Here is a 27147-nt window from a genome sequence, read left to right on the forward strand (position 1 = left end):
CGTGGGTCCCAGCCTGCCGGCCTGCCGGCATGAGAATATCGAATCCTTCTCGCTCTGCCTTGTCGTCAACGACCCCGAATCGCCATCAGGCGACACCCTTATTGCTACCTTGGGCGAGGTGGTTACCAATTTGCCCATGGCTGACTCGGCTCGATGCAGAGCTTCTCTTTTCCACCGCGGCCGGCCTTTGTGTTCAATCACGCCGTCTTCCACCGACCCCAACCCTGGTGGCCATGGCTCCGCCTGTCGCCGATTTGGACGACATCCGGATCTGAGAGATCCCCGGTGACCTTTCGAAATGTACCTTTGCTACAACCGCCCGTTTCCGCTCGGCCCAATCAGACACTCCACGCTCCACGATCTCATTGCAGCGTCACGATCGTAATCGTTGTTCCGCGATGCATGTCTGCAGCAGGCTTGCGTATGCTGTACCTCGATGCCAGTCGCTCGTCGTATCAACCCCATCTTGAAAATGCGCTTGTTATGGCTGTGCTTCGCTTTCACCTGCGCGCCAACAAATGATTCGCAGAACTTCTAGCCACTTGCCAGTTCAACGGCCCACATTTTACGTGACATCCGTTTCTTGGAGGTCAAAGAAAGATTTCTAATTTCGGACTACGGGGTGTTGCATTCATTCCATATCGATGCAAGAACATTTCACGCGGCGGCTGCTGGCTACCGGAGCAGGACGAAGGAATGTACTTCTGGATTCTTTCTGATTACCGATTAACACCTGCAATATCCGCCTATCAGGCCCATCGCCACCATCAAACTTCTGGGCAAATGATGGATATCCCATGCAGACTGAGACCCCAATCTCTAAGCCATGTCGTTCTGTCTCTCTCTGCGCAGATTATCTGCCCAAACCCCAGCTCCAAGGCGGCCGGGTCCGCAGAGCGTCGTTCGCAGCTTCTCAGTCGGCCTTTGCAGGATTTTGTTTTCTTGTAGCCATGTCCCGGTTGGACTAGTATGATTCCATGCTGGACGAGGCGAAGAATTCACGCCAACTTCAACTTATCGGTTGTACTGGGCCACGTTAGCGTCAGCTGTTATGAACATGCCGTCTGGCTTCACTTACAACAACGCAGTCTTCGCATCGGGCACCGTGGACATTTACCCAGCCGGGGCAGTCAACGCCATGCTTGTATCTGTTGACGCAGGGATAGCGATCCATATTATACGGCGGTTGTGGAAAGTTTCGACCGTGAAGTGGGTGGCTTTCTAGTCAATTCGGTGAAAGGGGGGTAAGGTTTCCAATATGTCTTGCTTGTGTGGTTTGCAGGAGTCCAGAGACGGTTGGACAGCGTGCTGGGAAGCACACTCTTTATACTCGAGGTCTCGGATTTCGGCTTCTGGTAACAGGCTGAGGTGAGATTGATTTGCATCTGGTCACGCTTCTCCTACTTGCAGCACTATCTTCTCGAAAACGATGGAATGGATGCAGAAATGCAGGCTGACTGCTCACAGGCTGCTAAGAGCGGCAAAACTCCATGGGAACGATGCAAGGCCTGTCGACAACACACGGTAGACAAGAGGGTTTACCCACTTTGATACTATATCTGCGCGTCTGCACGATGTGTGACTTCGCCCGTGGCTCGCGGCCCATCAATGACGGATAGACAATTGGGGATTGGCTCCCGCACTGGAACGTGGCTTGCAGACACCAACCACAGCAAGAAAGATGAGAAGTGACAGGAGAGTTGCAATGTCAGTCAAGCAACTCTTCTTACCCGGGTTTCCCGATGGAGGGTAGGCCTGTCCCTCCTCGGCGCCTTGCTGGACCCTCAGTCCCTCGGAGTGGGTACGCCAAGTATCTCCCAGGAGCAGTTTCCAGCCGAGAAGCTACCAGAATAGCGACCTTAGAACGCCTTGGGGTTGATGGATCTCAGTTTTGGGCTTGCTGCAGGGTACCGCCGTGAGCGGGCACCAAAAGGTCGTGCGACGCGAGACGCAGCTGGACGCCCATGAGGCTCAAAGGGGTGCAGTGATGAACATCACGATCTGCAGGAGCCCGCGACCTGACAGGCGGGGAGGGGCGGATGAGAAGCCGTTGGTGTTACTGGATTCGCCGCTTCTGAAATACATATGAGCTATGCGTTTCTTACAACCGGCTGACCATTATCAACACTTGTAATATTTGTCAAGAACCTCCTTTACAGATAAAGCGAGCAGACCCAGGCACCAGCTCCCTCCACAACAGCGTGGGAGAGAAAATCTGCTGCGGGACGGACACGGACGAAGCGGCAGAACTGGCGGATGGGTACAAACGGCGTATGCAGCGCTTCATGTACATCAAAGTACCCTCGCCGTGGCACCACCGCAGCTGCACGCCGGCGTTTCTAGTCTGGCTGACCTCCCAAGTTTCTCAGCTAATGCAGCAATATCCAAAAAGGGTTGGGGTCTCGAGGATCATTCGCAGCAGAAACCTGCACCGTGTTGTATTATACATGGCAACGTCGACATCCTTCCCCATCATGTCATGTACCCAGCACGCGAATGCATGCACAGTGACCTTGGAACCGGGGACCGAATATGAACAATCAAAAGACTGGAGGAAAAGGAATTGCCGACGCCAATCTCGCGTCCGTTACTTCCATACGCTCTCTACGACACGCCTAGACTTCACAACAACACGTTTCACTGATGGCAGCTTTGGACCTTCGGCGCACTTCATAATGGTATGGGGATCCAGGCTGCGCCGGCAAAACGGAAGCTTCCAATGGCTTTGCTGCCTGGCAGAACTCCGACCTGAATGCAGCTTGTTTCGTCTTTGAGCAGAAAGCGTTGCATTTGAGGTCCTCTCGACAACCTCCACCTGATTGATATCTGCACTTGAATGGACTCAGAAGCGCCCGCACATGGAAATCACAATGCAGAGCTAGGATCAAGGCACAAAAAAGGAGAAGCGCGGGAAGCTTTGCAATGGCGAGCCGTCGAGACAGCACGCGAGCGCAGACACGTTCGACGATACATACCCAGTGTATCGAGCAGGTCAAGTGGGACGGATCATCCAGGGGGGTTTGGAAAGTCAAGATGTTCGAGCTCCGCTTTCGCTGTCTCCTCGCGGAGTACTTCAATGAGGCGATCCCGGCTTCCACCCACATGGCAAGCTTAAGCCGGGAACTAGAGTCTAGCGGCTCCGTGTCTGGTCCTTTTCGAAAACGCCATGTTCAAGATGGAAATCCAGAGACGGTATCCGAATCTTGATATCTCTGGCAAGGAGCCTACCAGACCAGTCTTTATGAGAAAAAGCTTGACTCTTGGGTTGTGGTAGGAAGTATGGAGACCTCGCAGCCTCTACGTTAGACGGCGACCCTCTGAAGGTCCCTTGGCGGGCCTTCAAGGGCTACGATACCATTCTCAGACTTTTGCATACATGGCGGCTTGACTTCGCACCAGAGAGGCACACCATTTGCCAGAGTTAGTGCTGCCCAGATCCCTGAAGATGCGGCAGAAGCTTAAGGTATGCATGCTTCCGCTCCAGCTATTGACCATCATGGCCTTCCAAGCTTGCGAGACGCAAAGCAGGCTATCACAAATGGCCCCTTTCAGCCAACAGCGGACCATGCCCGATCTTATCCTTCAATGGCAACTTGGCGCATTGACGCAAATCATGGCTCCCGCAACATGTATGGCTGCACGACAGCAGACCTGGCTCATGCGGCACCAGACAGACAAGCTGCTGAGGCAAAGGGGGACCGCACTCTAAAGATGATAAGACTGCAGTCTCTTCTGCGTTGGGAAAGAAGCTGTGATTCACGACACATATCGGCATGCAACAAGTACATCGAAGACTTGGCTTGTACATGGGTAGGCCGGCCGGGTCGAATCCATGCCCCTCGAGTAAACGTTCAGAACAGCAACTCGGCCACGTCTGTCCGTCTGGCAGCAGTAAACGAAAACGGGCGCTGCGAACCTTCCAACTGAGGCGTACTTTTATTTATATCTTGGTTTTGATTCGCTGTTAGCTCCGCCCCCCTCCTGTTGACTGCAGTTTGGCACTTCGAACCATCTACTTCGTCTCCCGCCAACGCAACGTGGGATTTGGAAGGAAATTTACTTTCGACTACCTTGCAGACGCTTTGAGTGCCGCTGTAGACTCAAATCGACCAGGCGATGCCGAGAGAAGTGTGCCGCGGACGACCCTGTACTAAGGTGCCCGCGGATGGTGGAAACCCGCCAAAAAACCAACCGAGCTGCTCGCATCCCGGCCGGAGGGTTGAGCGTACGGGTTGCAGACGGCCGTACCCGACGTCGTGTCCGAAGGCTTCTTTGGTGGCGCTAGCCAGGATGTTCTAATGGCATCAATGCCATGGTTCTTGGACTGATGGGCATCATCCCTAGTGTTTCAGTGGGACATCGGTTGAGGATAGTCTTTTGACTTCCCCAGGGCTCTCCTTAGCAAACCCCTCCTATTGCTCATTGCGGATCCCCGAGTTCGGTCCTAAGACACGCGTGGAAACGTAAGGGCATTCCAGAAAGCCTTGGGTGCAGTTGGAAGGCCAGAGGCGAGGCGCGGGGATATCGAGACAGGAAGCCGACTTGGCGTCTTCTGGTCTCTTTTCCAGAAAGCCCAGTTGACGTTACACATGCCCCAGGAGGCAACCTAGTGCACAAAGTTCGGTGGGCGGACGACTAGGATGCCGGGATCGCCTTTAATCCTTGAGACGAAGATTGGACTACCGGAACATCATCTTGAGGTTGTCCACAACTGGAAACAACTCCGTCTTTCGCTCTGACCTCGCCTGAGGTAGCTTTCGAATGACTTTGAATGAGTGCTGAATTCCCCCCAAAACAGCAGACGACGACATCGGTGGGCGGAACCAGGACAGTCCAACAGTGCGAGCTCTTGTTCCGATCCACGCACATACAACTCAAACTTATTGACATGGTCAGTAAGACGGGGACCGAGGAATAGAGGAAAGGCCATGAATGCTGACTCTCACGTGTACTTTTCGATTCATTGGGGCATGCAATTTGGGCAGCATAGATCACGTTTGGGCAGAGTGGCAACCGGCGCTGCATACTGCTTCGTGGGATTCCCGGGCGCATAGGACCCATGCATGGCAGTGGGAGCATGACTTGGGCGTCCCACGACCGGCCCCAAACCTTCTGCTACTACGCGCAAGCTCTTGCGAGTGATGGCGACAAGAAAGACTTTCCCCCCTTTCGTCCCCGCCAAGGGATAGTCTGCTCCCCGAATCAACCTCTCAGACACGACCGGAGCGCGTCCCGGCATGGGCGACTGCCAGGAAAAGACTATGGCCGAGAAGAGGCAAGAAGCCAGCAGGAGACAAGAGACTAGTATCAACTAGAGCACGTCGTTTCTGCAACCCGCAAAGTATATCGAGGTGCCGAAGCGACTTGACCTCACACCAATTCTTGCGCTATGGAACCAAGTGTTCTATGGCGGTCATCTCGCCTGCCCAACTTGCAGACATGGAGCAGAGGAGCAGCAAAGAGGACCCATCCGTTGAAAACCCCGGGTCCCGGGGCTACGTGCCTTACGGTGCGCGGTCATGCTGAATGGAGCCAGGAACTTCCTACCTTAGCGGCCGCTGCATCCTGGCCAGGATTTGGGTCAGCCAAGTAACATTTCGGATCCGGGCGGACCACGATGGGCTGCCGTATCATTTGGCGGAAGGGCCAGGGAAAGCCACATTCGGGATGACCCTAGCCTCAGAGAAACCGACCTGGTTTCCGTCTTTGAAGGCCTAGGCCTCAACAGATGCTTCTGAGGGGTGAAGGAGAAGGATGCCTAGTCCCCGACCACCGAGACACGCACCTAAGCGTTCCGATTCTTTCCTTCATCGACTCCAAACTGCTTCGTCGGTGGCTGGCAGCAATTGTTTCTTATGGTCCCGGTCCATACACTGGTGTGGATACCCGGCCTTTCGGGCAGACTCAGCAGCTCTGTCGCAGGTAACGTACATCCTAAAGGCTAAGGGAAAGACCATCGAGATCCTCGCGCACATAGACTGCTGCGCCATATGCAGGTTTTAACCGGCAGGAGAGGGGACAGAAGGCGATCTGCAATGGAGCAAGCAATGTATGCGAAGACGCCTGCATTGCCCAGCCTGATGAGTGCTTTTTCGCGCTTCAAACCTCTATGGTGGATTCTTCTAGTTGGCCCGCCTCTGCTGTGCCTCGTTCTGAATTCGGCTGTCCGACAAGCCTTTCTTTTGCGGATTTATTCTGACCGTACCATTGCTGCTTGGTCATGGCCTCACCACGCCACCTCGCTTTCTGTCACCTACGCTTATCGAAGAGATGATGAGATGGCCCCGAGGATCTGGCTCAAGTCGATACATTAGGTGGATTTTGGCGTGATACTGGCGGCAGCGAAAGAACTTTGCTACTGGGACCGGCGAGCGATACCATTTGCGAGTCAGAAGAGGCCAAAACGGGGCAGATCTTCTGCCTTGTGGGCGGGCGTTATAGCCCCCAGGGTTGGGATTGGGAGAACGCTGTGGATCGTCGCTGCCAGCTGTGCTCCTCGGTGCGAGCTCTCGGCTTCTGATGTGCAGCCCGAGACAGCTGGCTTTCTGCAGAACGACCGATGCCCTTAGTGGCTACGCCTGCTGTTGGAGACTTCCTCCAACATGCATCTTTCGTTCGTTATGCTGTTGGAGTTACTGAGACATGGCCATCTTCACCGTACATGCGCCTGCGCCGACGCCACTGGCTCCTCCAGACGCGCGGGTTCAGACTGCAATCATCAGGGTCGGGGGGTTTGGGAACTCCCGCCTACGTGTCTTTCTGCGAGGATGGAGCAATCTGACTTGCCTGCCAAAAACAGAAGCAGATTACCGTACAGCGCCCACTCCTCGGGGCAATACGCCCCTTCAGACCTTGTTTGGCGTTGCAGCAACAGGACATTGACCGCTCGACAACACACGGCTTCAGCACCATCATCTGTCGATGTCCAAGGAGGCGTGATCCATCAACCGTTTACCAGCCTGCGGATATGATTCCTAACATTGATTTGGTGTCGTTGGCTCGGTTACGTAATGTACCAGATGGAGGGTGAGTACAACGTGCGCAATAACGCCGCATCAGCAGGCGTCGTCTAGAGTCTTGACACTTGCCGTCTTCCCTGTCGTTTTCCTCGATTTCGTACAGTCTTGGAAAATTCCGGTTTGGGCCCATCAGTCTATGAGCGGGCCCCTGGAGGTCTCTGGCGGGGATGGCACGGGGACCGCAGGCTCTTGGGTGCCGTTGAGTTGTTGAAGTCTGACAACGTCAACATTGATTGACTGGAGTTTTGTCCGAGAGCTTCTATTCGTCAATTATTCGGGGCACCTCTGTCCCACGTACGTCACTTATATCCTGGGATTTTGCCCACCTTTGACGAGACTCGATGTCAGTTGTTGGCCCCCGCACTGAAAGACAGGGATTTCTTTCGAAACATCTTCAATTGGGAGTCGATAACTCATTGAATTGAATGTTCTTTAGTCAGCAGACATGAATCTGCAAGATGGGCAAGTCGAGTCAAGATGATGGCTTTCTTTGCAAAGCCAGGCAACCCTGCTCTCCCGTCGTTGCAACAGCCTACGGATACCAGTATGTAGGTACACTACGCCATCCTCTGGTAAGCGCGGGGACGACAACCGGCCCCCACGGTTCATCCATTTCCTCTCTCTGCGCTAAGAGTCCGGCCAGCCGTCATCGTGGCATGATTTCTCAGGGAATGATGGGCGTCCTGGCATTGCGCCAGCGCGAGAAGAGTTAGGTTGGCTACCGGGGGACTCTGTACCCTTAATCTGCAACATACTTCGGCGCGTCTCCCTCAATGGAGCTAGAGAGTACCTAGGTTACACCGGGTTGACCGCCGGCATACACGACGTGACGACCGTCAGCTTTGCTCGGTCATCTGCGCCGACAACGCAGACACCCGCAGAGTCTCTTCCATCGAGTCTGTCTGCTTCTTTCTTTCTTTCGTCGATTTCGGTTTTTTGCCCCCTCGTCCATCTTCGCTGACCTTACCTATTCCTTGCCTGGCTTGCGGATAGGGGCACATTCTTACCAGGGGCCTGGCCAAACTCTCACCTGAACTGACCGACTTGCCGCTACTTGTCGCTACCTAACCACTGGCGCTGACCGCTTACACCTGCTAGCTGCCGCTACCTTGCGGTACTTGCTGTGCCCTGCCCGCTATGTTGTACATTTCAAAGTTTTTCGCACGCTTATTTTTTGCTTTCTTGTCTCACAAGTGGAGTGGTCATTGACCACGCGCTTGACACGTGTATGGGAAATTGAATAAGGCCCGGGGGGGATTGTGAGCGAAGGCAAGGGAATGTGGCTAACTAACGGGTGTAGCAGCCCGTCCGGATGCTACTCTCGGCCAGATCCCCGCGCGTGCAAGTGCCAGCGCAAAAGTCGTGTGCTCCGTTCGTCATGGAGACTGGAGTCATGGTCATGGAACCAGGGAAACAAACCATGGAGGAGAGCCCCAGGACAGGGAAGTGAAGTGGACGAGGAAGAGAAGATCGTTGCTCTGTTTACCGCTGCTTGCAGCCTCGTCACAGACGTTCTTACACCTTTCTTACGCAGTGATTACAGTATCGTTGCCCAATATATTCCCATTTAATTACTCTCGTGATGGGGTTTTCGCCGTCATGGGAGCCCAACTATTCGTATCTGCTTGCTTGCCTGCCCGCCTCGTCCGCCTCGCCCGCCTGCCTGGACTTTTTCAATGGAGTATCAAGCCATTCCCCCGCCGTCGCATATCACATCACATATACACACATATCCTTCTCCTCTCTCACACACACCGCGGCCCAGCACGCGTTAGCCCCCGCGATAGCCGGAATGACCCATCATATCTTGCATCTGCCGAGCTTCGGGCCTTTCAGTCGGGTATCATGAAAACTCGACTGAAAAAAAGTTTTTCATCACCAGTGTACATACATTACAGTCTTGCGCGGCCTCAGGCGTCCGAGAGCGAGCCCACTATACGTGTAACCAAAATACGTGTGATTCTGTGAGAAATATGCCCCTGTTGAGAGCTTTGAATTTTTGTCGTCGGTTAAAACTTTGCCTGATTTCACCAGACCCTTTCTCCCCTGTAAGGCGCCGTTGTCAGAGTCTTCTTTTTTCTTGTCTCTTGTCCCCCGACGTCCCGAAAGTTGGGAAATAAAACTGGTAATCAAGTGCGGGTAACAACTAATTAACACCACCGACCACCCTTGCCCCTCCAATTAAGATTGGGAATGTTCTATATTTTTTTGTCTTCCTTGGATGTTCATGGGACAAGGTGTCCGTTTGTGGCGTGTGTGCCCTTGCTTTCTAGGTAGCGAGTTATTGCGTGAGAGAGAAATTCTCCATGTCCGGTCTATATCAAAACGCCCAAACCCCGGTCCGTCGCCCAACCTCCCGGCTCCCGATTGAAAAGACCCTCATTTGACGTCTCGATCGGGGGCCTCTTTCTCTCTTCTATCTCTACGGCACCTCTCCGTCGGGGGTGCGTTTCTTGCCTTCTCTCAGTTCGCCGAGTCGTATGAGGGAGCCACCGGTATCGTAACGTAGCCTCGAATACGGGGGCTCTGCGGAGGACGGATTGACGATGGCATTGTCACTCTGACGAGCATCGCTCACCGGCCCTTCTTCATGGCCTCCTTGCGGCGCTTCTTCTCCGTCGCGCGCAGGAGTGCCGTCTTGACTTCGCCCTTTTCGAAGGAATCGAGGTCGTAGTAAACGGGGGCGATTTCCTGCAGCACGGGGTAAATGCATTAGCATTGGCTCTTTGAATTAGATATAGGTGTGTAACACCGCACAAGGCAAGTGCCGAAAGACAGGGGGGAATGGAGATCGGATCGTCGTGGTTTTGGAGAGACGAGTATGGGGCTGTGCGAATGGAGACGGAGCTGTTGGGTAGGATTGGGGTGCTTACCAGTAGCCACTCTGGCCTGATTCCGGTGCAGGTGCGAATGTACTGCTTGGAAGTCAAAACAAATTCGTTGTACAGGACCCATTCGTAGTCTGTCTTCAACACGGTTGAGGGGTGCATCATGACAGCCTGGTCATCCTTGATGGTGCGGTAGACCTTGCCGGACGACTCCTTCATTGCGACTTGCATGAAGAAGCCAGACAGCAGGGCGCGGCGGATGTTTGTGTAGTAATTCTTGTCTTCAAACGGCGTAGAAACGAGCTCGAGGCCATGAGTCTCCATGATGCGCTTCAGCTGGGCGCGGACGTTGTCTGCGCTGCTGAGATGACGGAAGGAGAGGAAGTGCTCATGACACCACTTCTTGGGATCAGAGCCGACAACGTTGCCCTGGCCCTTGAAGGCGTGGTAGGCGTTGAGAAGGGTGAGATGGTCACCCTCTGGGTGGGAAAAGTGCGACTTCATCTCGTCGGCGCGCTTACGCTGAGCAGCGGGACGAACCCAGATCTGAGGGACGGAGAGTAGGGAGGTGATGGACAAAATCTCGTTGGAGCAGTAGAACTCGGGGGACGAGATGAGCATGACGGCGAGGGCGGGGTCGAGAGGGAACTCAGAGGCGAGAGAGCCGAGAGTGGTGAGCTCGCCATCATCATCGAGACATGCCAGGTAGTTGAGCTCCTCGAGGGCGCGCATCATGGTTTCAGGGGCAGGGGGGTCCATAAGGTCGAAGTGGACGAGATCCTCAACGCCAAGTTTCTTCAGCTCGAGGACGGTGTTGGCGAGGTTGGAACGCAGAATTTCAGGGTGCGTCTGCTCGATGAGCTCCTTCTTGAAGGCGTTCTCGGTGTAGAGACGGAAGCACTTTCCTGGCTTGGTACGACCGGCACGACCAGCACGCTGCTGAGCGGAGGCCTTGGAGATGGGAGAGACCAGGAGAGACTCGACACGGATACGGGGGTTGTAGATCTTTTGCTTACTGAAACCGGGGTCAACGACGTAGACGATTCCATCGATAGTCAGCGAGGTCTCGGCAATGTTGGTCGCAACAATGACCTTACGACCCGGCCTGCCGCCCTTCTTGTAAGGCGCGGGCGCCTTATCGAAGATCTTCTGCTGCTGGTGCGGCGGAAGAGTTCCGTAAAGGGGGTAGACGGCCAAGGGCCCGGCATCAATCTCCCTAATCATCTCGTCGGCCTCGAGGTTGATTTTCCTGCAGGCATCCTCGATCTCTTCCTCTCCCGTGAGGAACAATAACACATCACCCTCGCCCTCAGAAGCGTGGATCTGGAGGACCGTCCGAATAGCGGCCTCAACGTAGTCTCTCTCGGGCTCGGGGGTATAGAAGATCTCGACGGGGTGGGTACGACCGGGCACGGCGAGGAGCGGCGCGTCGTTGAAGTAGCGCTGGAACTTTTGGGCATCGAGGGTGGCGGACATGACGATGATCTTGAGGTCAGGGCGGCGAGCGGCGATCTGCTTGAGCAGGGCCATGAGGATATCGGTGGCGAGGGTACGTTCGTGGGCCTCGTCGAGAATGATACAGCTATACCGGGACATCTCGTGATCGTGGATTGCCTCGCGAAGAAGCATACCGTCGGTCATGTACTTGAGGATGGTCTTCGGTCCTGTCATATCCTCGAAACGGATGCTGTAACCAACCTCCTCGCCGAGGGTCACATCCATCTCGTCGGCCACACGCTGCGCGACGGACATAGCGGCAACACGACGGGGCTGGGTACAAGCGACCAGCTTGCGGTTCAGCTGGGGGAGCTCGTCGTAAACGACATATTGGGGGATCTGCGTTGTCTTTCCGGAACCGGTCTCACCAACGAAGACGAGGATCTGGGTTTCGTGGTACTTGTCGAGGAATTCTTGCCTAGGGGCTGTGTTAGTGATTGGATCGTTGAGGATGCAAGTGCAACGAGGGCTTACCTTTGCTTGTGTACAGGCAGATCGCGACGAGTCTGCAGGATCTGGAAGTACTTTTGCGAATGAGGGCGTCCGGTGAAGGCATTCGTATCAAGGTCCTCCACCTTCTCGGCTTGCTTGGCGGTCGTGGAGCGCTGCGTGAAATCGGCAAAAGGCGAGTTGGGGTCGAGATCGCCATCGCCGCCGTTCTCGTCCTTCATGTGCGCAAGGTAAGGGTTGTACTTGGGCGCTTCCTCGGAGTCCTCCTTCTTGACCTTCTTCCTTGAAGCTCCGTCTCTGTCGGCACTGAGGCGCTTACCGCCCTTAGAATCGGTATCCGCCATCGTGGGTCAGATGATCGGAAATGATGGGGGTTTGCGATCGTGTTGGTGTGTCGAAGGGGGCTGCGGAGGGATGAGTTTGCGCCTGACTTTCGACTGCGACAACAGCAACAACGACTGGACTCGAAGACGCAAGCAAGGCAAGCGAGGCTCTCTGGGAAACTTTTTGTTGTCGCGGTAAAAATTTGGGCGGGTCTCCAGCACAGACCAATGAAAGGGTGATATGATAAGATAACGCAAGCTTATGCATGGAGACACAGTGCTATGCATCTTACACACTGTATGGAATACTTGGGATGTCTTAAAGGTCTCTTGGTGATCCTTCTTTCGCATATACTCTCTGGCGGCCTGCTCTTCTTTCTCTGTTCCAGGCAGTAGACTCCATTTTGTATTGAAATAAGAAGAAGATTGCACATCTTTCCTGTACTAAAGCGACTACTTTTCCTGTGTACTTGGTAACTTTGATGTAGAGGACGACGAGGGACGACGGCGATAGACGACAACGATAGACGACAATAATAGCAGTAACACACAGGAAATGTAGTCGCCCTAGCAGAAAAAATACGCGGTCTCATGGCATTCGCTTAACATCAAAACAAAATAACATCTCTCCTTCCAAGAGGATGAGATGGCAGTCCCAGAACACATGCATGGATGAAGTAAGTATCTTGTGTGACAGCGGGCACTGTCCCCTCTCTTGCCTTCTCCAGGGTCCAGGCTCACCGAGTCCACAAATGCAGGTGCAACCAATGGCACCTGGTCTTTGCTCACAAAATCTGGTGCATTTTTGCTTGCGGGTGGCAGCAACAGCATGACTTCCCAGATTACACATCAGAAGAAGGTTGAGTGATCCCACGCCTGAGCCTTTGTCTCTGTTGCCCTGAGGCTCTGTCTCCTGTCTCCGTTGCCATTCTTCTTTGGGTATTCAGACGTTATAAGCATGAATTGCTGACCCTTCACTTTCACTTTTTTTCTTGCATTTTTCTATTGAAGCAGGAGCCACTGTGATTTGTGCGCTGAGCAATTACACCATTCGCAGACCGGATCAGTCAGGCGGCACAGCGTGCCCCTCAGACAGCAACGATGGACGCCAGCAGCTTCAGCCAACCTACCAGACCGATCTTCAGTCTGGGCCAGCATGATTCGAACAGAGACCAGCCTCTGGACGACCTCCAGTACGGTCAGCTCATCAATGCTGGTGTAAGTCGCCCTGAAACCCTGGCTCTCACCCAAACCCCACTAACCCCTCCTCCCAGATCAGCTTCGTCACCACACCCATCACCAACAAGCATTTCCATGCCCGCGTGAAGGATCTCGTTTCTGCCCACCTGGCCAAGGCCAAGCAGGGAGCCGCTTCTCTGGCGGATGCTGTCGTGCCTCCTCTGACGCCCAAGGATACCTCGTTGTTCCCCAGTCATGCCGTCACCACTTACATCGCCTACGCCAGCCCTTGGATTGACCTGGCCTCGATTGACCCTGTCATCGCCAGCGTTTCTCGACAGGTGTTGAACCTCGAGATCGCCTACGCCAACTTCTGCGGAGTCCGAAGCATCATTATCCCCGGTCTCAGAAGGGATGCATCCAAAAATGGCGGCAACCAGGGTGTCTCTCAGTACGCCCGAGCTGTCCAGGAGGCTATGACCATTGCGAGCCGCTTGAACTTCATCATCCACATGCCCATGTACCGTGAGCCTGGCTTGGAAGAGACTGTCGAGCTGCTGTCTACGCTCTCCTCAGAGCCCCACGGCGACGACAACAAGAACATCGACATTTACAGTGCCTGGGACTCATGGCACTCTGTTCGCAGCATCTGCGAGTACAACATGCGTCTTTTCGTTGGTAAGAAGCATCTCCCCATATTGGAGGCGCCATAATGACCAACGCATACAGCCGTCCGAGTTCCCAAAGTCCTACCCGAGAAAGAGCTTCAAAACAAGTGGTTCGCCGAGCCCCTTCACTTCTTGACCCTCGGCCCCAACGCCTTCCAGAAGAACAAGGGTGGACATCCCGCATTGCCTAAGGGCCACCAGGAGTTTATCTACACCCTCATGCGCCTCAAGAATGCCCCTTGGCTTCTTCTCAGCGACGTCGGCCCGGACCCTGCCTCTCTCACAGCCGAGGCTCAGCTGCAAGCTGTCTCCCTGGCCAACCAGGTTCCCACAGCAGCCGACTTCCCTAGCTTGGACGAGGCGCACTCTGGACAGCAGCCTACCGACCATGTGAAGGAGTTCCGGTCCTACGTTACCTACCTTAAGTACCTGGAGATGCAGCAGAAACCGTTGGCCTACCTCGAGCAAGCCACCCTCACGAGCTTCCAGGACTGGCTTCAATCGCCTTTGCAGCCGCTGTCCGATAATCTCGAATCAGCAACATACGAGGTCTTTGAGGGTGATCCAGTCAAGTACAACCAGTACGAGGCCGCCTGCACGGAGGCTCTGGCCGAGTGGCATCAACTTGGAAGAGCCACCTCCTCAGGCAATAATGCCGTTGTCATCGCAGTGGTGGGTTCAGGACGTGGGCCCCTGGTCACGAGAGCCCTCAGAGCCAGTGAGGCAACTGGCGTTCCTGTCCAGGTCTGGGCTGTTGAGAAGAACCCCAACGCCTATGTCTATCTTCTCCGACAGAATGAGATGATCTGGGGAGGCAAGGTGACGGTTGTCAAGACGGACATGCGCGCCTGGAAGGGGCCTCTTATCTCTGGCTCCCCAGACGACAACCCCGTGTACGGAAAGGTCGACATCCTTGTTTCCGAGCTTCTCGGTTCCTTCGCCGACAACGAGCTTTCCCCCGAGTGCTTGGATGGCGTTCAACACGTTCTGGCCCCCCACGGCATCTCCATCCCGGAGTCGTACACGGCGCACATGAGCCCCATCGCGACGCCTCGCATCCACGCCGACCTGCTTACGAGGCTACCCACTGAGCCCAACGCCTTCGACACCCCCTGGGTGGTACGTCTTTTCGCGATCGACTTTGCCGCACAGCGCGTACCGGATCACCCTCGCTTCCAGCAGGCGTGGGAGTTTACTCACCCCGTCCCGGAGGCCACTCTCAAGCAAATCGAGACGCGTCGCGCCGGAGGTGTTATGGGCGGTGGAGGCGGCAGCATGGCCGGTGCCGTCGGCGCCAACGACCACAACTCGCGTTTCTGCCACCTGACATTTGTCTGTCGCACCAGGGGTGTCATCCACGGCCTCGCCGGTTACTTTGAGTCGGTTCTCTACGCGCCCCAGACGGGATACAAGGAAAAGGTGGAGATCAGCACGCACCCAGAGCTCATCGACCGCAAGAGCAGAGATATGATCTCGTGGTTCCCTATCTTCTTCCCCATTAAGGTAAGCACGTTGGTCTCACTGGATTTGGACGGCCAAACTAACATTTCACAGCAACCCATCTACTTCCCGGCCGATACGGAGCTGGAAGTTACGATGTGGCGGCAAACGGACGACTCCAGGGTGTGGTACGAATGGCTCATCGAGGCGTACACCTGGGTCAGCGAGACACAGCGTATCAAGGTGGCGTCATCGGATCTGTGCAGCAGTCGCAAGGTTGCTTGTCTTATGTAGTATCGAAATATCAAAAAAGGAGGCACAGAGGGCGCCGTAGCGTTGTTTTCTTTTCTCCATAGTTTGCTGCCGGGGTTTATGATTGTCCCTTTTTAGCGCAGCCGCGAGTCTGGGGGTATTCGTCTTGGTGAGAACAACGATTCATGGTCGCCAGTCCTTTTGTTCCGCAAAAGCCTTTTCTTTTTCCATAACTGCTCCCATCGTGATCCGTGTCAACTCGCCCTGTCGTCCTGGCTCCTCGCTTGGATGGTAGATGCTTCCGCTCGTCGGTTCGTCGGCTCAACCCTCCATCTTGACATCGCCGTTCTCGCCTTGCTTCGCGCCGCGGATCCAGAGGACGTTGTTACAACTGCTCGCATCGTTAGCGAAATATGCCCCCAAGTGAGTAAAGGAGATAGATTCATACCGGATCAAGACTTGGCCCAGGGCTCCAGTCATCTTCTGGTCAATGTACTCCTCGGCGCCGCTGAGCTGGATGTTCATGTAGCTGTCGATGCTGATCAGCTTGCCCTTGTACTCGGTGTCGCCCCACTTGAGTCTGATGACGACGTCCTTGTCGACGCTGCGATGGCAAAGTTAGCGAGACTGGTCTCCCGTGTCGCGATCGTAGATGAATGGGTGGTGGGAAGCTGCAATACGCAGGGGCGGGACGCACAGGTCTTGCAGCATAGGCCGCGGGTTAATCGGCACAAACTGTTTGAACAGAATGGTTAGCTCTCTAATCAACCATCAAGGGCATTGGTGGCACAGGGGAGGAGACGCACGCTCATGGTGGGCGGTTCGAAGGGGAGAAACGGCCCATGTAATGGTGGTGGATTGGAGGAGAAGATGGGTTTGCGCGCTTCGAGGCTGTGATCGCGAGGCTCCTAATGCTGCGGGTACCTTACCTTTACCTATCCAATCCCTGCTTTTGGCTGACTGTTCGATTTTTAGGCGGTCGAGGCACAGGCCACAGCGGTGTACTTTGTACCTGAGGTTGCCTACAGTGGGTGGGAGGTTGTCGGAAAATCATCGGTTCCACTGTAATGTGCACGCTCAGGGATGTAACCCAAAACCTGGGGAGTGCTGAGCTTGTTTTTGTTTCCTTTCATCTCTTTCGTTCCTGTTGATCGTTTCGACGCGAGTATTAGGAATAGTGACAGCAACACCTCTCGGGCACGACATATTGTGAATGCTTCCGAGACCCAGGCTGCGAGTGCAACCTGAACTGACTCGTCAGCCAACATCAATATCAGTCTTCAGCTGCCAAGGAGAAGCTTAAGCTCTCCCGCTCGCTACGTTGCGCCCCGAGATACCACGGCTACAAGAAGCTAGAGCTGCGTAGGTCACGCAGCAGTGCAGAAAAAGTCGCCGCAGCTTCGAGATCTGGGATGTTCACTCTCCAGGTTCAGCTCGTGTGGCTCGCGGCATGCTAGCGCCAGCCGCTCCAGCCACAGGGTTCACGGATTGTCCGATTGGCGCCGACGGTGCGCGCGGTGGTATGTGACTTCCACAGGCTGCCGTCCCTAAAAGTCCCGCGATGAGTCTCCGGCCAAGGCGCGAAAACGTCTCGGAGCCAAAGCTGCAATACGGGCGGTGATGTCTTTTCAGCTCGTGGCTTGTTTGAGGCGCCTGATGTATGACTGTCTCAGGAGTTGCGAGCTTGATGTATTCCATTGTTTATAAACTGCCCGAGACCCATGTTGCGAGTGCAATAAGTCGTCCCAACTCCTGAATCATTTCCAGATACACTAATAATAGTTATTGTGCATGCGATCTTCACCTTATACAAGGATTCATCATGGGCATCTTTGACTTCCGCCTGTCTTACCAATGGCTCTTCTGGACCGCGCCCACGGGCGAGCCCCCAGCCGCACCCGAGGGTCTTACACGGTACTGGGTCGAGACACCATCTGGCAGGATAGAGGTCCTTTCCAACCAAAGCGAGACCCCGAATACCTCCAAAACGCCGATTGTCTTCGTCCACGGCGGCATGGGCAGCGCCTGGGTGTGGACCGAGTACATGAGGTACCTGGGGAAGCACGATATTCCCTGCTACGCCGTCTCCCTGCGCGGCCACGGCAACAGCTGGCACCCGTCGTACTTGAAGATGGTGTACTTCACCACTAGACAGAACCTGGCCGACGATGCCATCGCCGTCATCAGGTGGGTGCGGGAGCGGCAGGGGAGCGAGGTGTTGCTGGTGGGACACTCGAGCGGCGGCGGTCTCAGCCAGGGAATCCTATCGGCACAGCAGGCGCGTGTCAAGGGCGTTGCGCTCCTTGGTGCTGTCCCTGCCTTTGGCTCGTGAGTATTGTCGTAGGGAGTGAGGTATCCAATCGTTGACGTCTGACAGGCACGGCGTGTATGCCAACTGGGCCATGTTTGACCCGTGGTTCGCCGTCCGCATGTTGTTCCACGGCTGGCATCCTAACTCTCCGCTTTCACATCCCTTCCTGGTGAAGCAAGCTTTCTTTGGCCACCAGATGACCGAAGCCGGCGTTGCAGACTTTCAGAAACATTTAAACAGATACGAGTCTTTCCTATGGCCCATTAGCATGATGAAGCCTTTCGCCAAGGCCGCCGACATTATCGATTCGATCAGCGGCTGGGGCACTAGCACGAGAATCCTCATACTCACGGGCACCCAGGACAAGTTGATGACGCATGGTGTCATGCAGAAGCTCGCTGGGACATTCAGGCATGCTTTTGCGCAGCTTGTGGGCGAAAAGAAGTTGGATGCCAAGGTTGATACTGTCAATTCTACTGGAAGCGAGGGCAGCGAGGATGATGAGGGTTGTGGAGTGAGGCTAGCTTGGATTCACGGGGCTGGGCATCACTTACAGAACGATGTGATGTGGGAAGTTGGAGCGAAGAAGCTGCTCGACTTTTATGAGCAGCTGTAGATGAATGCGCGAAACAAAACTCTACTCAATTATTCGGTATGCTATTCAGGTAAATAGACATGGGTAAATATAGGGACCCAAAAAGCGAGCCAGCGAGTTGTTAAATCAATATTCCGCTGAAATATCACAACTCTTAATATTTTTCAACTCCTGAAGAGGAGTTTGACGTAACAATGGTGACGTGCTGGATCAGATTGAATCTTAAGTTTTCACTCTATAGAAATATGATCCGTTGTTGAAATCCAAGTCCAGGATAAGTGTCCAAAATGAAACAATGAAGTTTCGTATGTTCGTTGTCACTGGGTTGGCTTATTTGCGATGAGAGGTGTGATCTCATGCTGAACGCTCGTTCCTATAAAAATTTCGCGGGATCAACCGAGCTTCACCGAACCTCCGCCTTACAGCACTCACCCCAGTGACCACCTCAAAATGGCCACGCAAACGTTTGAGACGAACGGCGTTCGCGTCGCCGTAGAAGGCTGCGTAAGTCTCATTTCTATCCATCTTAATCAAAACCCAGTCGCACTAACCTTCCTCTAGGGCCACGGCACGCTCAACGCGATCTACGCCGCCGTCGCCACCTCCTGCGCCGCCCGCGGCTGGGACGGCGTCGACATCCTCATCATCGGCGGCGATTTCCAGGCCGCCCGCAACGCCTCCGACCTCACCGTCATGTCCGTCCCCGCAAAGTACCGCGAGCTTGGCGACTTCTGGGAGTACTACGCCGGCCGCCGCGTCGCGCCCTACCTGACCGTCTTCGCGGCCGGCAACCACGAGGCCGCGGCGCACCTGTGGGAGCTCTACTACGGCGGCTGGGCGGCGCCGAACATCTACTACCTTGGCGCGGCGAACGTGCTGCGCCTTGGCCCGCTGCGGATCGCGGCGATGAGCGGCATCTGGAAGGGCTTCGACTACCGCAAGACGCACCACGAGAGGCTGCCGATGGGCCCGGACGAGATCAAGAGCTTCTATCACGTGAGGGAGGTTGATGTGCGGAAGCTGCTGCTTGTTAGGGAGCAGGTTGACGTTGGGGTCAGCCATGACTGGCCGAGGGGGATTGAGAGGTGGGGTGATGAGAAGGCGCTGTGGCGGATGAAGCCTGATTTTGAGAGGGAGTCGAAGGACGGCTCGTTGGGGAATGTTGCGGCGGAGTATGTCTGTGACCGATTGAGGCCGCCTTATTGGTTTTCGGCGCATTTGCATTGCAAGTTTGCCGCGTTGAAGATCTACAAGGATGATGATGGTGCGAAGGACGCGGAGGCGAAGGGTGCAGCTGCAGAGACCGCTCCGGTGCCTGACCCAGCTGCGGCGCCAGAGGGAAACCCGGATGAGATTGATTTGGATGGTGATGAGGATGTTGTGGACGCACCACCAATTACGCAGACGAACCCGAACGAGATTGATCTCGACGAAGACGAAGACGACGAGTCAGCCGCCGCTGCGAATGCCCCGGCCAGCAAGCCGGAACCCGTCACCAAGAACACCGTCTCCGAAGAACTGCGCGCCCAGCTTCCCGCATCATTCGCCCGCCCCCAACCGCAGGCCAAGCGGACGCCGGGCCAACCCGTCCCGCCCACCATCACAAACAAGCAGGTCAACTTCCTCGCCCTCGACAAGTGCCTCCCCCGCCGGCACTTCCTCCAGCTCCTCGAGGCGCGCCCTCACAACGTCCTCCCCGCCGACCAGCCTGCGCCCGCCCGCCCCTTCCGTCTGCAGTACGACCCCGAGTGGCTCGCCATCACCCGCGTCTTCCACCCGACGCTGAAGATCGGGGACCCGTCGGCGCACACCCCTCAGGACCTGGGCGAGGAGCACTACGCGCCGCTCATTGATGCGGAGCGCAAGTGGGTTGAGGAGAACATCGTTGCGAAGGACAGGCTGGATATCCCGCTCAACTTTGAGGTCACGGCGCCGCCTCACACCGAGGGCGAGCCCGAGTCGGTGCCGCACCAGCCGTTTGAGTATACCAGCCCGCAGACGGCGGCGTTCTGCGAGCTGCTGGAGATTCAGAACATTTGGGACGCGAGCGAGGAGGAGCGCCTGGAGAGAAAGGCCAGGGGACCGCCTGCTGGGGAGTTTAGAGGACACCGAGGCGGCGGAAGAGGCTTTCATCGGGGCGGACGTGGTGGTCGAGGCGGTAGAGGTCGGGGAAGGGGCAGAGGCCGAGGTTGGCATTAGAGTACACCATCACTTTTTGAACGAAAGTCGAACACCTGGAGCAGAAATCGATGATGAAACTTGTATTATACCCAGCTACGGGAGGACTAGTATGAAAGTATGTATCCCAACAGAAAAAGCGTAGATCTCAATGGAAGAACCTGAGTCGAGCAGAGTGAGTGGAATGGATTCAATCTTCCATCTATTTTAGACGTTCAGCCCACGGAGGAGTGTAGGGAGGAACGCATATGCTAAGATGGGGTGCTGTCGCGCTTGACGCAGCGAAACACGTTTTTGGTCATCATCGAAAAAGAAAGAGGAGAAAAGGTGCCTCTTCGGCATGAATTCGTCAGTATGGCGTAGCAGTGGTATCTTTTCCCCAGTGTGCCTTTGCCGTCATGCTCAAACGCCCAGAACTCCGTGATAGCAAGCCTAAATCACATGGATTGTTTCATAACAGTCGTCACAAGGAGCCGGTGTTCTGTTCTGGAAGCAGTGTTAGAACCGTTGCGGCCGAGACAACCCGTGGGGGAGGAGGAGGCTGGGGAGGGTTTTGTCTTACTGTCCAGGCCCAGGTAGTCGGCGGCGACCAGCAGCTCGAGGCACAGCTCGACGGGAATGTCCATGTCTGGGACGTCTTCACGCTCCCGGTAGCGGTACCAGTATTGGAAATACTCGCAGACCTTCTCGAGGACAACGCCACTGTGGGAACCCGGTGGTTAGATTCTTCCAGAACGCGTACAGAAGACAGCGGAAGGATTGTGCTGCGTATGTATTTGTGTGGCTGGGGAACCAGCGTGGGAAGAGGGAAAAAGAAATGTTGGTTTTGTTTCAGATCAAGTGTAGTTGGCAATCAAGCAGACCAGCCGTTGCAGCAGCGGTCTGTCAGTAAGAACACAGCGAAATAAATTGGAGATCATCATACTGATGGTTTTGGGTTGTTGAGAAAAAAAGAGATTTGTAGCTTACCTGATCTCTGAAAAGACGCAGCGTCCCGAGGTTGCCTCACGGAACTGGCTGCGGGGATCCAACATGCCCTTGATCGCGGGGCTGATCAGAGCAGCCTCGCGCAGCACGACAAACTCGAAGCCATCACTAGAGACCAGAGTAATGTACTTGCTTTGGGCGTCCCCGTTGGTGTCCATGGTTGCGGCGAGGGTGTTGCCTCAGACTATGGCAGTGGAGGGCTGCTGAGAATGCTGCGTCCCTTGGCAGGTGGCACTGCTTTCGAGTGAAAGCAGATGTGTGAGGCGTTGCTCCTCTGTGTGGTGATGCAGCTCTCGCTCTCAAGGCTTTCTTGCTTCCTCAATGCTGGTGGCAAGCGGAAGCAGTGATGAAAGGTGGACGCGTTCGTTGTGGAAAAATTCACGTCGCGATTTTGAAGGAGGCGGTGGTGGGGTGGAGCTCGGGCCACCCACAGCTGCTGCCGCCCGCCGGAATGCGAATTGGCCGTTCCTCGACCGGATAAACTGACGACAGCTGAGATGTTCCGATCCAATGTTTCTGGGCGGTGCGTCAGACGACAGGGGCCAACCAAGCTTGTCAGGGATTGCAGTTGATCCGCCGCTAAACAGGCCAGGCGTCGGTGCAGGTCGCTGTTGGCCCGTGGGTCCCAGGCTTCTCGACGCCTGGCCGCTCGCAACCCGCCTGCCGTCATCACCCCGGCAAGAAGTGGCTGGTTGCCCCGTCGACTTGTTTACACTTGCCCTCCTTGCTCCCGTCCGCTCTCCTCAAGAACAGCACAACCCGCCCATCCACACCTCTCGCACACAAACCCACCCCCATACAATACACAATCCCGAGCTGATCAGATCAACACACCTTCTCCAACATTCCTCAATTCAAACGCCGCAACGTCCCCTAGCCCGCACCGCATGCCGAACCAGAACCGTATCTCAACGGTATCCGACTGAACTGAACGCAGCAGCACGACCGCCACATTCGAGGAAACCGAGAGGTTGGAGAAAAAGCAACTATCCGTACCGCACCACCGCTTTCTAATCTGTACCCGGGGAAACATCTACAGCCCAGACAACATTCGCATAAGTCACAACTTTCGTCTTCTCCCCCCTCAACAACCCCTCCCCCTCAGACGAACGACCGGCCCCTACCTACTACACACCTACACTTCATCATCATCAACAACAACGCACCCGCATCACGCAACGAGGGGCCGCGCCGCGAAACAACGTTAGTTTGTCGTCGCACAACACCCACACTACCACACACTTGAGTCTGCCGCATTATGGCGTCCTCATACCAACGCTCCTCACACCAGTACTCCTCGTCCCAGACCTTCAGCGAAAAGTACGACGACGGCCTGGGACGCCCGACCACCTCCCGCCGCAACACGCGCCTTAGGAGCAGCGACGGCACCGTCAGCACCACAATGAGCTCTTCCACAGGGCGCGAGAGCGCCGCAACCCACGTCACCGAGGGCCCTGCCTACTCCAAGAAGATTGTCGTCGTCGGCGACGGCGGCTGCGGCAAGACTTGTCTTCTCATCAGCTACAGCCAAGGCTACTTTCCAGAGGTAAGGCACCGCACAGAAAAATGCCATCCCAATTTCGTCCCATCACCGCACTTCGTCGCTGCTGGGTTCGCAACGCTATCCCTGCCCATTTGGCGCTTCGGGCAACCGAAATGAATCAAAACAATGCTGACCATGGCGACGCAGAAATACGTCCCCACCGTCTTTGAAAACTACATCACGTACCCGACGCACCCGCCGTCTGGTAAGACCGTGGAGCTGGCGCTGTGGGACACGGCCGGTCAGGAGGAGTACGACCGACTGCGACCACTTTCCTACCCGGAGACGGACCTGATATTCGTGTGTTTTGCGATTGACTGTCCCAACTCGCTAGAAAACGTCATGGACAAGGTACGCCCCCTCTGATAACAATGCCCCTCCTATCGGGCGGACCCCGTTTTTCCTCCCGCTAATGCTAATTTGTTCTCATCGTAGTGGTACCCTGAAGTCCTCCACTTCTGCCCATACACCCCTCTGGTCCTCGTCGGCCTCAAGTCAGACCTGCGCTTCAAGAAGACATGTATCGATATGCTCAAGACACAAGGCTTAACCCCTGTGACGACGGAGCAAGGTCGTGCCGTCGCCCGCAAGATGGGCGCCCAGTACATGGAGTGCAGTAGTAAGGAGATGACTGGTGTCGACGAGATCTTTGAGCAGGCCATCCTGACCGTTGTCGCCAACGACCGCAAAAACCTCGAGGCTCAGGCCGCCGTCTCTTCGTCACACGGTGCCCCTAGCAGCAGCGGTGGCATCCCCGGCGTCGGCCCTCTTAAGAAGAAGAAGAAGAGGAATTGCAAGATCCTCTAAGTCTTGACGACTGTAACGACAAGGCATAGGAAGGCGGAGGGCGTAATGAATGACTTTTGTTTTATCTGCATGATCTCGTCACGACCTGCTACTATTACGATCTGGAAAGCATGCGCCGCCATTAGCGAAGGGGGCGTCTCCTGTCCTGGGGGCTGGATGAACTCTAGACCGGGGACGACTTTCCCTTCACCAGGGACGTGGGATGTGTGTTTTTTCTTTTGACTCAGGGGGAGAAGAACGGTATATAGGGGGGAACGCGGAGGGAAGGTGGTGAGACCTGAGTTGCAGACTCAATCCATACCCTTTACACACGACACAAACGGAGCGGGTACGGAGAGACCTTGATGGGTTTCTGTATCCAACAGTATTAAACCAAGTGGGAACTTTTCTATTTCCTATCTTCTTTTTTTCTTTCCTGTAGCATCGGGTTTTCTGTCTTGATAGGGCATTCCAGGGATAGGAAACATGAAATGTTAAAAGCATCAAAATTCAATGGCTTCCAAGGTTCGCAATGTGTGTGTAGTATGAAGTGTTTAAAGTAGAAAAGTCTAATGATTCTATTATTCTTGAATTATGCACGGCTCTGATGTGATAGTAATTTTGAGTTTGGTGATGCTATTGAGGTTGATGAGAGTTATGAGCAGCAAGACCATCGGAGAAATGGCACTGAAGGACCATATGTATAGATAAATGGGATTTTGCAACGAGGATTAAGAATTCCATGTTGGCCAACACCCATCTGTCAATCAATCTAAAGCAAACAAACCATCACAACCTCTAGCAGATCCTTGCACATCATGTCATCTACCCAAGTTCAACTTGCCGATCTCCCTCGATCTGGTTACTGCCATTCAGGCTGCGGCAGCGATGCAGGCTCCACCACAACCACAGGCACCACGACCACAGATTGCGCCACCACCACAACTGATGGCGGCCCTTTTGCAGACGACGACAACTTAACAATAACCTCCAACAGCACCACCGCTACTACCAAAAGTAAGGGCTGCTTATATTTAGACAACGGCAGCTCAAAAAGAGCAACCGCCGGCACCAATACATCTAATGGCGGCCCATTTTCAGATGACCCGTTCTGTCTCATGGTGCACGTCGATGACGAGATGACGGCGTGCGAAGAGCATCTGAACGTAATCCGCCAACAGCGTGAGGTCCTGCTCCAAAATGACCAGCTCGCGGCGCGGTGCGCGGAGAACGTCGACAAGGCCGAAGAAGAGCTGCGCCGTGTGGCCGCCTTCGCGAGGGAATGCAAAGTGCCCTGGACGTACGCCTTTTTGGGGAAGAACCTCGGAGAGGACGCCAAGGCTGCCCGGAGAGAGCAAGAGGCCAAGCTGCGTGAGCTTCTTTCGGGGGTGATGTACAAGTTTGAGTCCGCCAGGCTGCGGTGCGAGCGGACCAGGGGGATGGTCAGTGCCATCCGGAGGGCGCTTGAAGCGCTCGAGGAAAGGGCCAACGGGCCGTGGGGTGTCGTCTCCGAGCTGAGGGAGCGGCAGGTCGAGGTGTACCAGTACAGTGATTCCAAGATCTGTATCAAAGTGCGGCATGAGGGGGAGCCACCACGGACGGAAGTCTTGGAGGCGCATAAGAGGGGGAGAGATTTTTGGATGGAGCAGAAGGAGCTGACGAGGGATGTTCTTGAGATGGAGAGGGTATTGATGTCTACGGCGACAAAGTGTGCTGTAGCGGCTGGGGAGGTGAGGGGGTTTAAGGAGAAGGGACTTGAAGGGATGATACGGGGCGTCAAGCGTGTGGTTGATGCGATGAAGAAGAAAGAGGCGAGTGAGAATGGGTGTGAGACAAGTTTATGGGGCAATCTGCGAGCTATCAGTTGGTCCAGGATGCGTTTTTGGTGACGATGAAGTCGGCATCGTTGCCTTTTCTGGTGCACGCATATCGCATCGAGTTGGAGAGCAAGCCGAGCATCCAGTCGATGTCGTATATCATTATCATTTCCGAATACGTATGGGGGTATCAATTCATGAGCTCGCCTCGCTCTTCGCATCGCCGTCGTTGCTTCCTTCGCCTTCCTTGGGCTGCTGCTCGGGTTCCTTCGCCATGACGTTCTCGAACTGCGACCACAGGGCCTCGACGGAGGAGAACTCGTTGCCGACCTGCGTTGGCGAAAACATCAGCCCTTGTGCTCAATTTCTTGCAGTGTCATACGTCGCGACGATCGGAAGTGGAAAGTCTTACCGTGATTACGGCCTCGAGGGAGCGATTCAGCTTGTTGATGTTGGCCAGGACATGCTCGAAGCTCTGTTTATTTTCAGTGTCAGCTGCTGTTTGTTGACCTGGAAGAGGGAGTCTCACCATTGCGATTTCTCCGATGAGTTCCTCTCGCTGCTGCTCGAAGTAGGTCTTCTCCCGGCCGCCGGCCTGGGAGTGGGAGAACGACCGCTGGTGTGACGACATGTTTTCGTGGTGTTGAAGCTGTCGTCGGGGTGTTGCGAGTCGCGTCGGTGAAGAGGGCGCGTTTGCTGCGGGATGGCGGGGTACTGTCACTGCTGCATCTGGTGGGGTGGACTGTGCGGGGTGCGAATAGCGATGTATGTACTGTGATCAATGCCCTCAGAATACCTGAGAGGAATCTCGGAGTAGTCTCACAACGGCGGCATAATCCTATTCAGTTGAATCTCATCCGATGAGTGAAAGAAAGGTTTAGGGAACCAAACTGCTCTTGAGAAAAAGTTGTGATATCAATATTTCTGGGTTTCGGACCTGATCTTGCCGTGTTAGAGAGTAACGAAGCACTGAGCAAAAAGATCGACCTTATTAGGGCTGTGAATAGCCTCAACTAGCAAAAGACTGCGCCGAGGGGGAATCGAACCCCCGGCTCCCCGACGCTGCTGGATGGCAACGGAGAATTTTACCACTAAACCATCGGCGCTGATTGGTCGTGTTGAGCTGTTGAAGGTTATCCCAAGAGATGGCATTATATCGCGCATGCATACGGGGCTGTGGATCATAGTGGAGGAACTCAAAGACACTCTCAACGAGGGTCCCTTTCGAGGGGCATGAGCATCTTATTAATTGAAGAAGCAGTGAAAGTTTCTCT

General features: G+C 54.9%; 9 protein-coding genes and 1 non-coding gene across 10 annotated transcripts; 4 read left to right on the forward strand and 6 right to left on the reverse strand.

The window, feature by feature from the left end:
- Nucleotides 1-9593: 9593 nt before the first annotated feature.
- Nucleotides 9594-12138, reverse strand: PRP43 (DEAH-box ATP-dependent RNA helicase prp43; the record flags this gene model as incomplete). Its single annotated transcript, XM_053182757.1, has 3 exons — nt 9594-9710; nt 9893-11762; nt 11819-12138. The coding sequence occupies 3 exons, from the start codon at nt 12136-12138 to the stop codon at nt 9594-9596; spliced, it is 2307 nt and encodes a 768-aa protein (XP_053033293.1).
- A 1080-nt stretch (nt 12139-13218) lies between these two features.
- On the forward strand, nt 13219-15698 carry COL26b_010046 (uncharacterized protein; the record flags this gene model as incomplete). Its single annotated transcript, XM_053182758.1, has 4 exons — nt 13219-13335; nt 13392-13974; nt 14026-15467; nt 15519-15698. The coding sequence occupies 4 exons, from the start codon at nt 13219-13221 to the stop codon at nt 15696-15698; spliced, it is 2322 nt and encodes a 773-aa protein (XP_053033294.1).
- A 279-nt stretch (nt 15699-15977) lies between these two features.
- On the reverse strand, nt 15978-16468 carry COL26b_010047 (uncharacterized protein; the record flags this gene model as incomplete). Its single annotated transcript, XM_053182759.1, has 4 exons — nt 15978-16047; nt 16105-16260; nt 16354-16391; nt 16463-16468. The coding sequence occupies 4 exons, from the start codon at nt 16466-16468 to the stop codon at nt 15978-15980; spliced, it is 270 nt and encodes an 89-aa protein (XP_053033295.1).
- Nucleotides 16469-17478: 1010 nt separating this feature from the next.
- Nucleotides 17479-18583, forward strand: COL26b_010048 (uncharacterized protein; the record flags this gene model as incomplete). The annotated part of the gene is made up of 2 exons (XM_053182760.1): nt 17479-17984; nt 18034-18583. The coding sequence occupies 2 exons, from the start codon at nt 17479-17481 to the stop codon at nt 18581-18583; spliced, it is 1056 nt and encodes a 351-aa protein (XP_053033296.1).
- A 429-nt stretch (nt 18584-19012) lies between these two features.
- On the forward strand, nt 19013-20761 carry COL26b_010049 (uncharacterized protein; the record flags this gene model as incomplete). The annotated part of the gene is made up of 2 exons (XM_053182761.1): nt 19013-19066; nt 19124-20761. 2 exons carry the CDS (start codon nt 19013-19015, stop codon nt 20759-20761), a joined length of 1692 nt encoding a protein of 563 aa, XP_053033297.1.
- Nucleotides 20762-21203: 442 nt separating this feature from the next.
- On the reverse strand, nt 21204-21885 carry COL26b_010050 (uncharacterized protein; the record flags this gene model as incomplete). Its single annotated transcript, XM_053182762.1, has 3 exons — nt 21204-21226; nt 21303-21442; nt 21710-21885. 3 exons carry the CDS (start codon nt 21883-21885, stop codon nt 21204-21206), a joined length of 339 nt encoding a protein of 112 aa, XP_053033298.1.
- A 1100-nt stretch (nt 21886-22985) lies between these two features.
- COL26b_010051 (uncharacterized protein) lies at nt 22986-24077 on the forward strand (the record flags this gene model as incomplete). Its single annotated transcript, XM_053182763.1, has 3 exons — nt 22986-23273; nt 23418-23621; nt 23706-24077. The coding sequence occupies 3 exons, from the start codon at nt 22986-22988 to the stop codon at nt 24075-24077; spliced, it is 864 nt and encodes a 287-aa protein (XP_053033299.1).
- A 1076-nt stretch (nt 24078-25153) lies between these two features.
- Nucleotides 25154-25675, reverse strand: COL26b_010052 (uncharacterized protein; the record flags this gene model as incomplete). The annotated part of the gene is made up of 1 exon (XM_053182764.1): nt 25154-25675. The coding sequence occupies one exon, from the start codon at nt 25673-25675 to the stop codon at nt 25154-25156; it is 522 nt and encodes a 173-aa protein (XP_053033300.1).
- A 393-nt stretch (nt 25676-26068) lies between these two features.
- Nucleotides 26069-26504, reverse strand: COL26b_010053 (uncharacterized protein; the record flags this gene model as incomplete). The annotated part of the gene is made up of 3 exons (XM_053182765.1): nt 26069-26203; nt 26286-26348; nt 26403-26504. 3 exons carry the CDS (start codon nt 26502-26504, stop codon nt 26069-26071), a joined length of 300 nt encoding a protein of 99 aa, XP_053033301.1.
- A 394-nt stretch (nt 26505-26898) lies between these two features.
- COL26b_010054 lies at nt 26899-26979 on the reverse strand. Its single transcript has one exon. It is a non-coding gene; the product is annotated as a tRNA-Gly (tRNA).
- Nucleotides 26980-27147: the final 168 nt, after the last annotated feature.

The sequence above is a fragment of the Colletotrichum chrysophilum genome (assembly GCF_026319265.1).
Source record: "Colletotrichum chrysophilum strain AFK26 chromosome Unknown scaffold_103, whole genome shotgun sequence".
In the NCBI taxonomy this organism is placed as follows: Eukaryota; Fungi; Ascomycota; class Sordariomycetes; order Glomerellales; family Glomerellaceae; genus Colletotrichum; species Colletotrichum chrysophilum.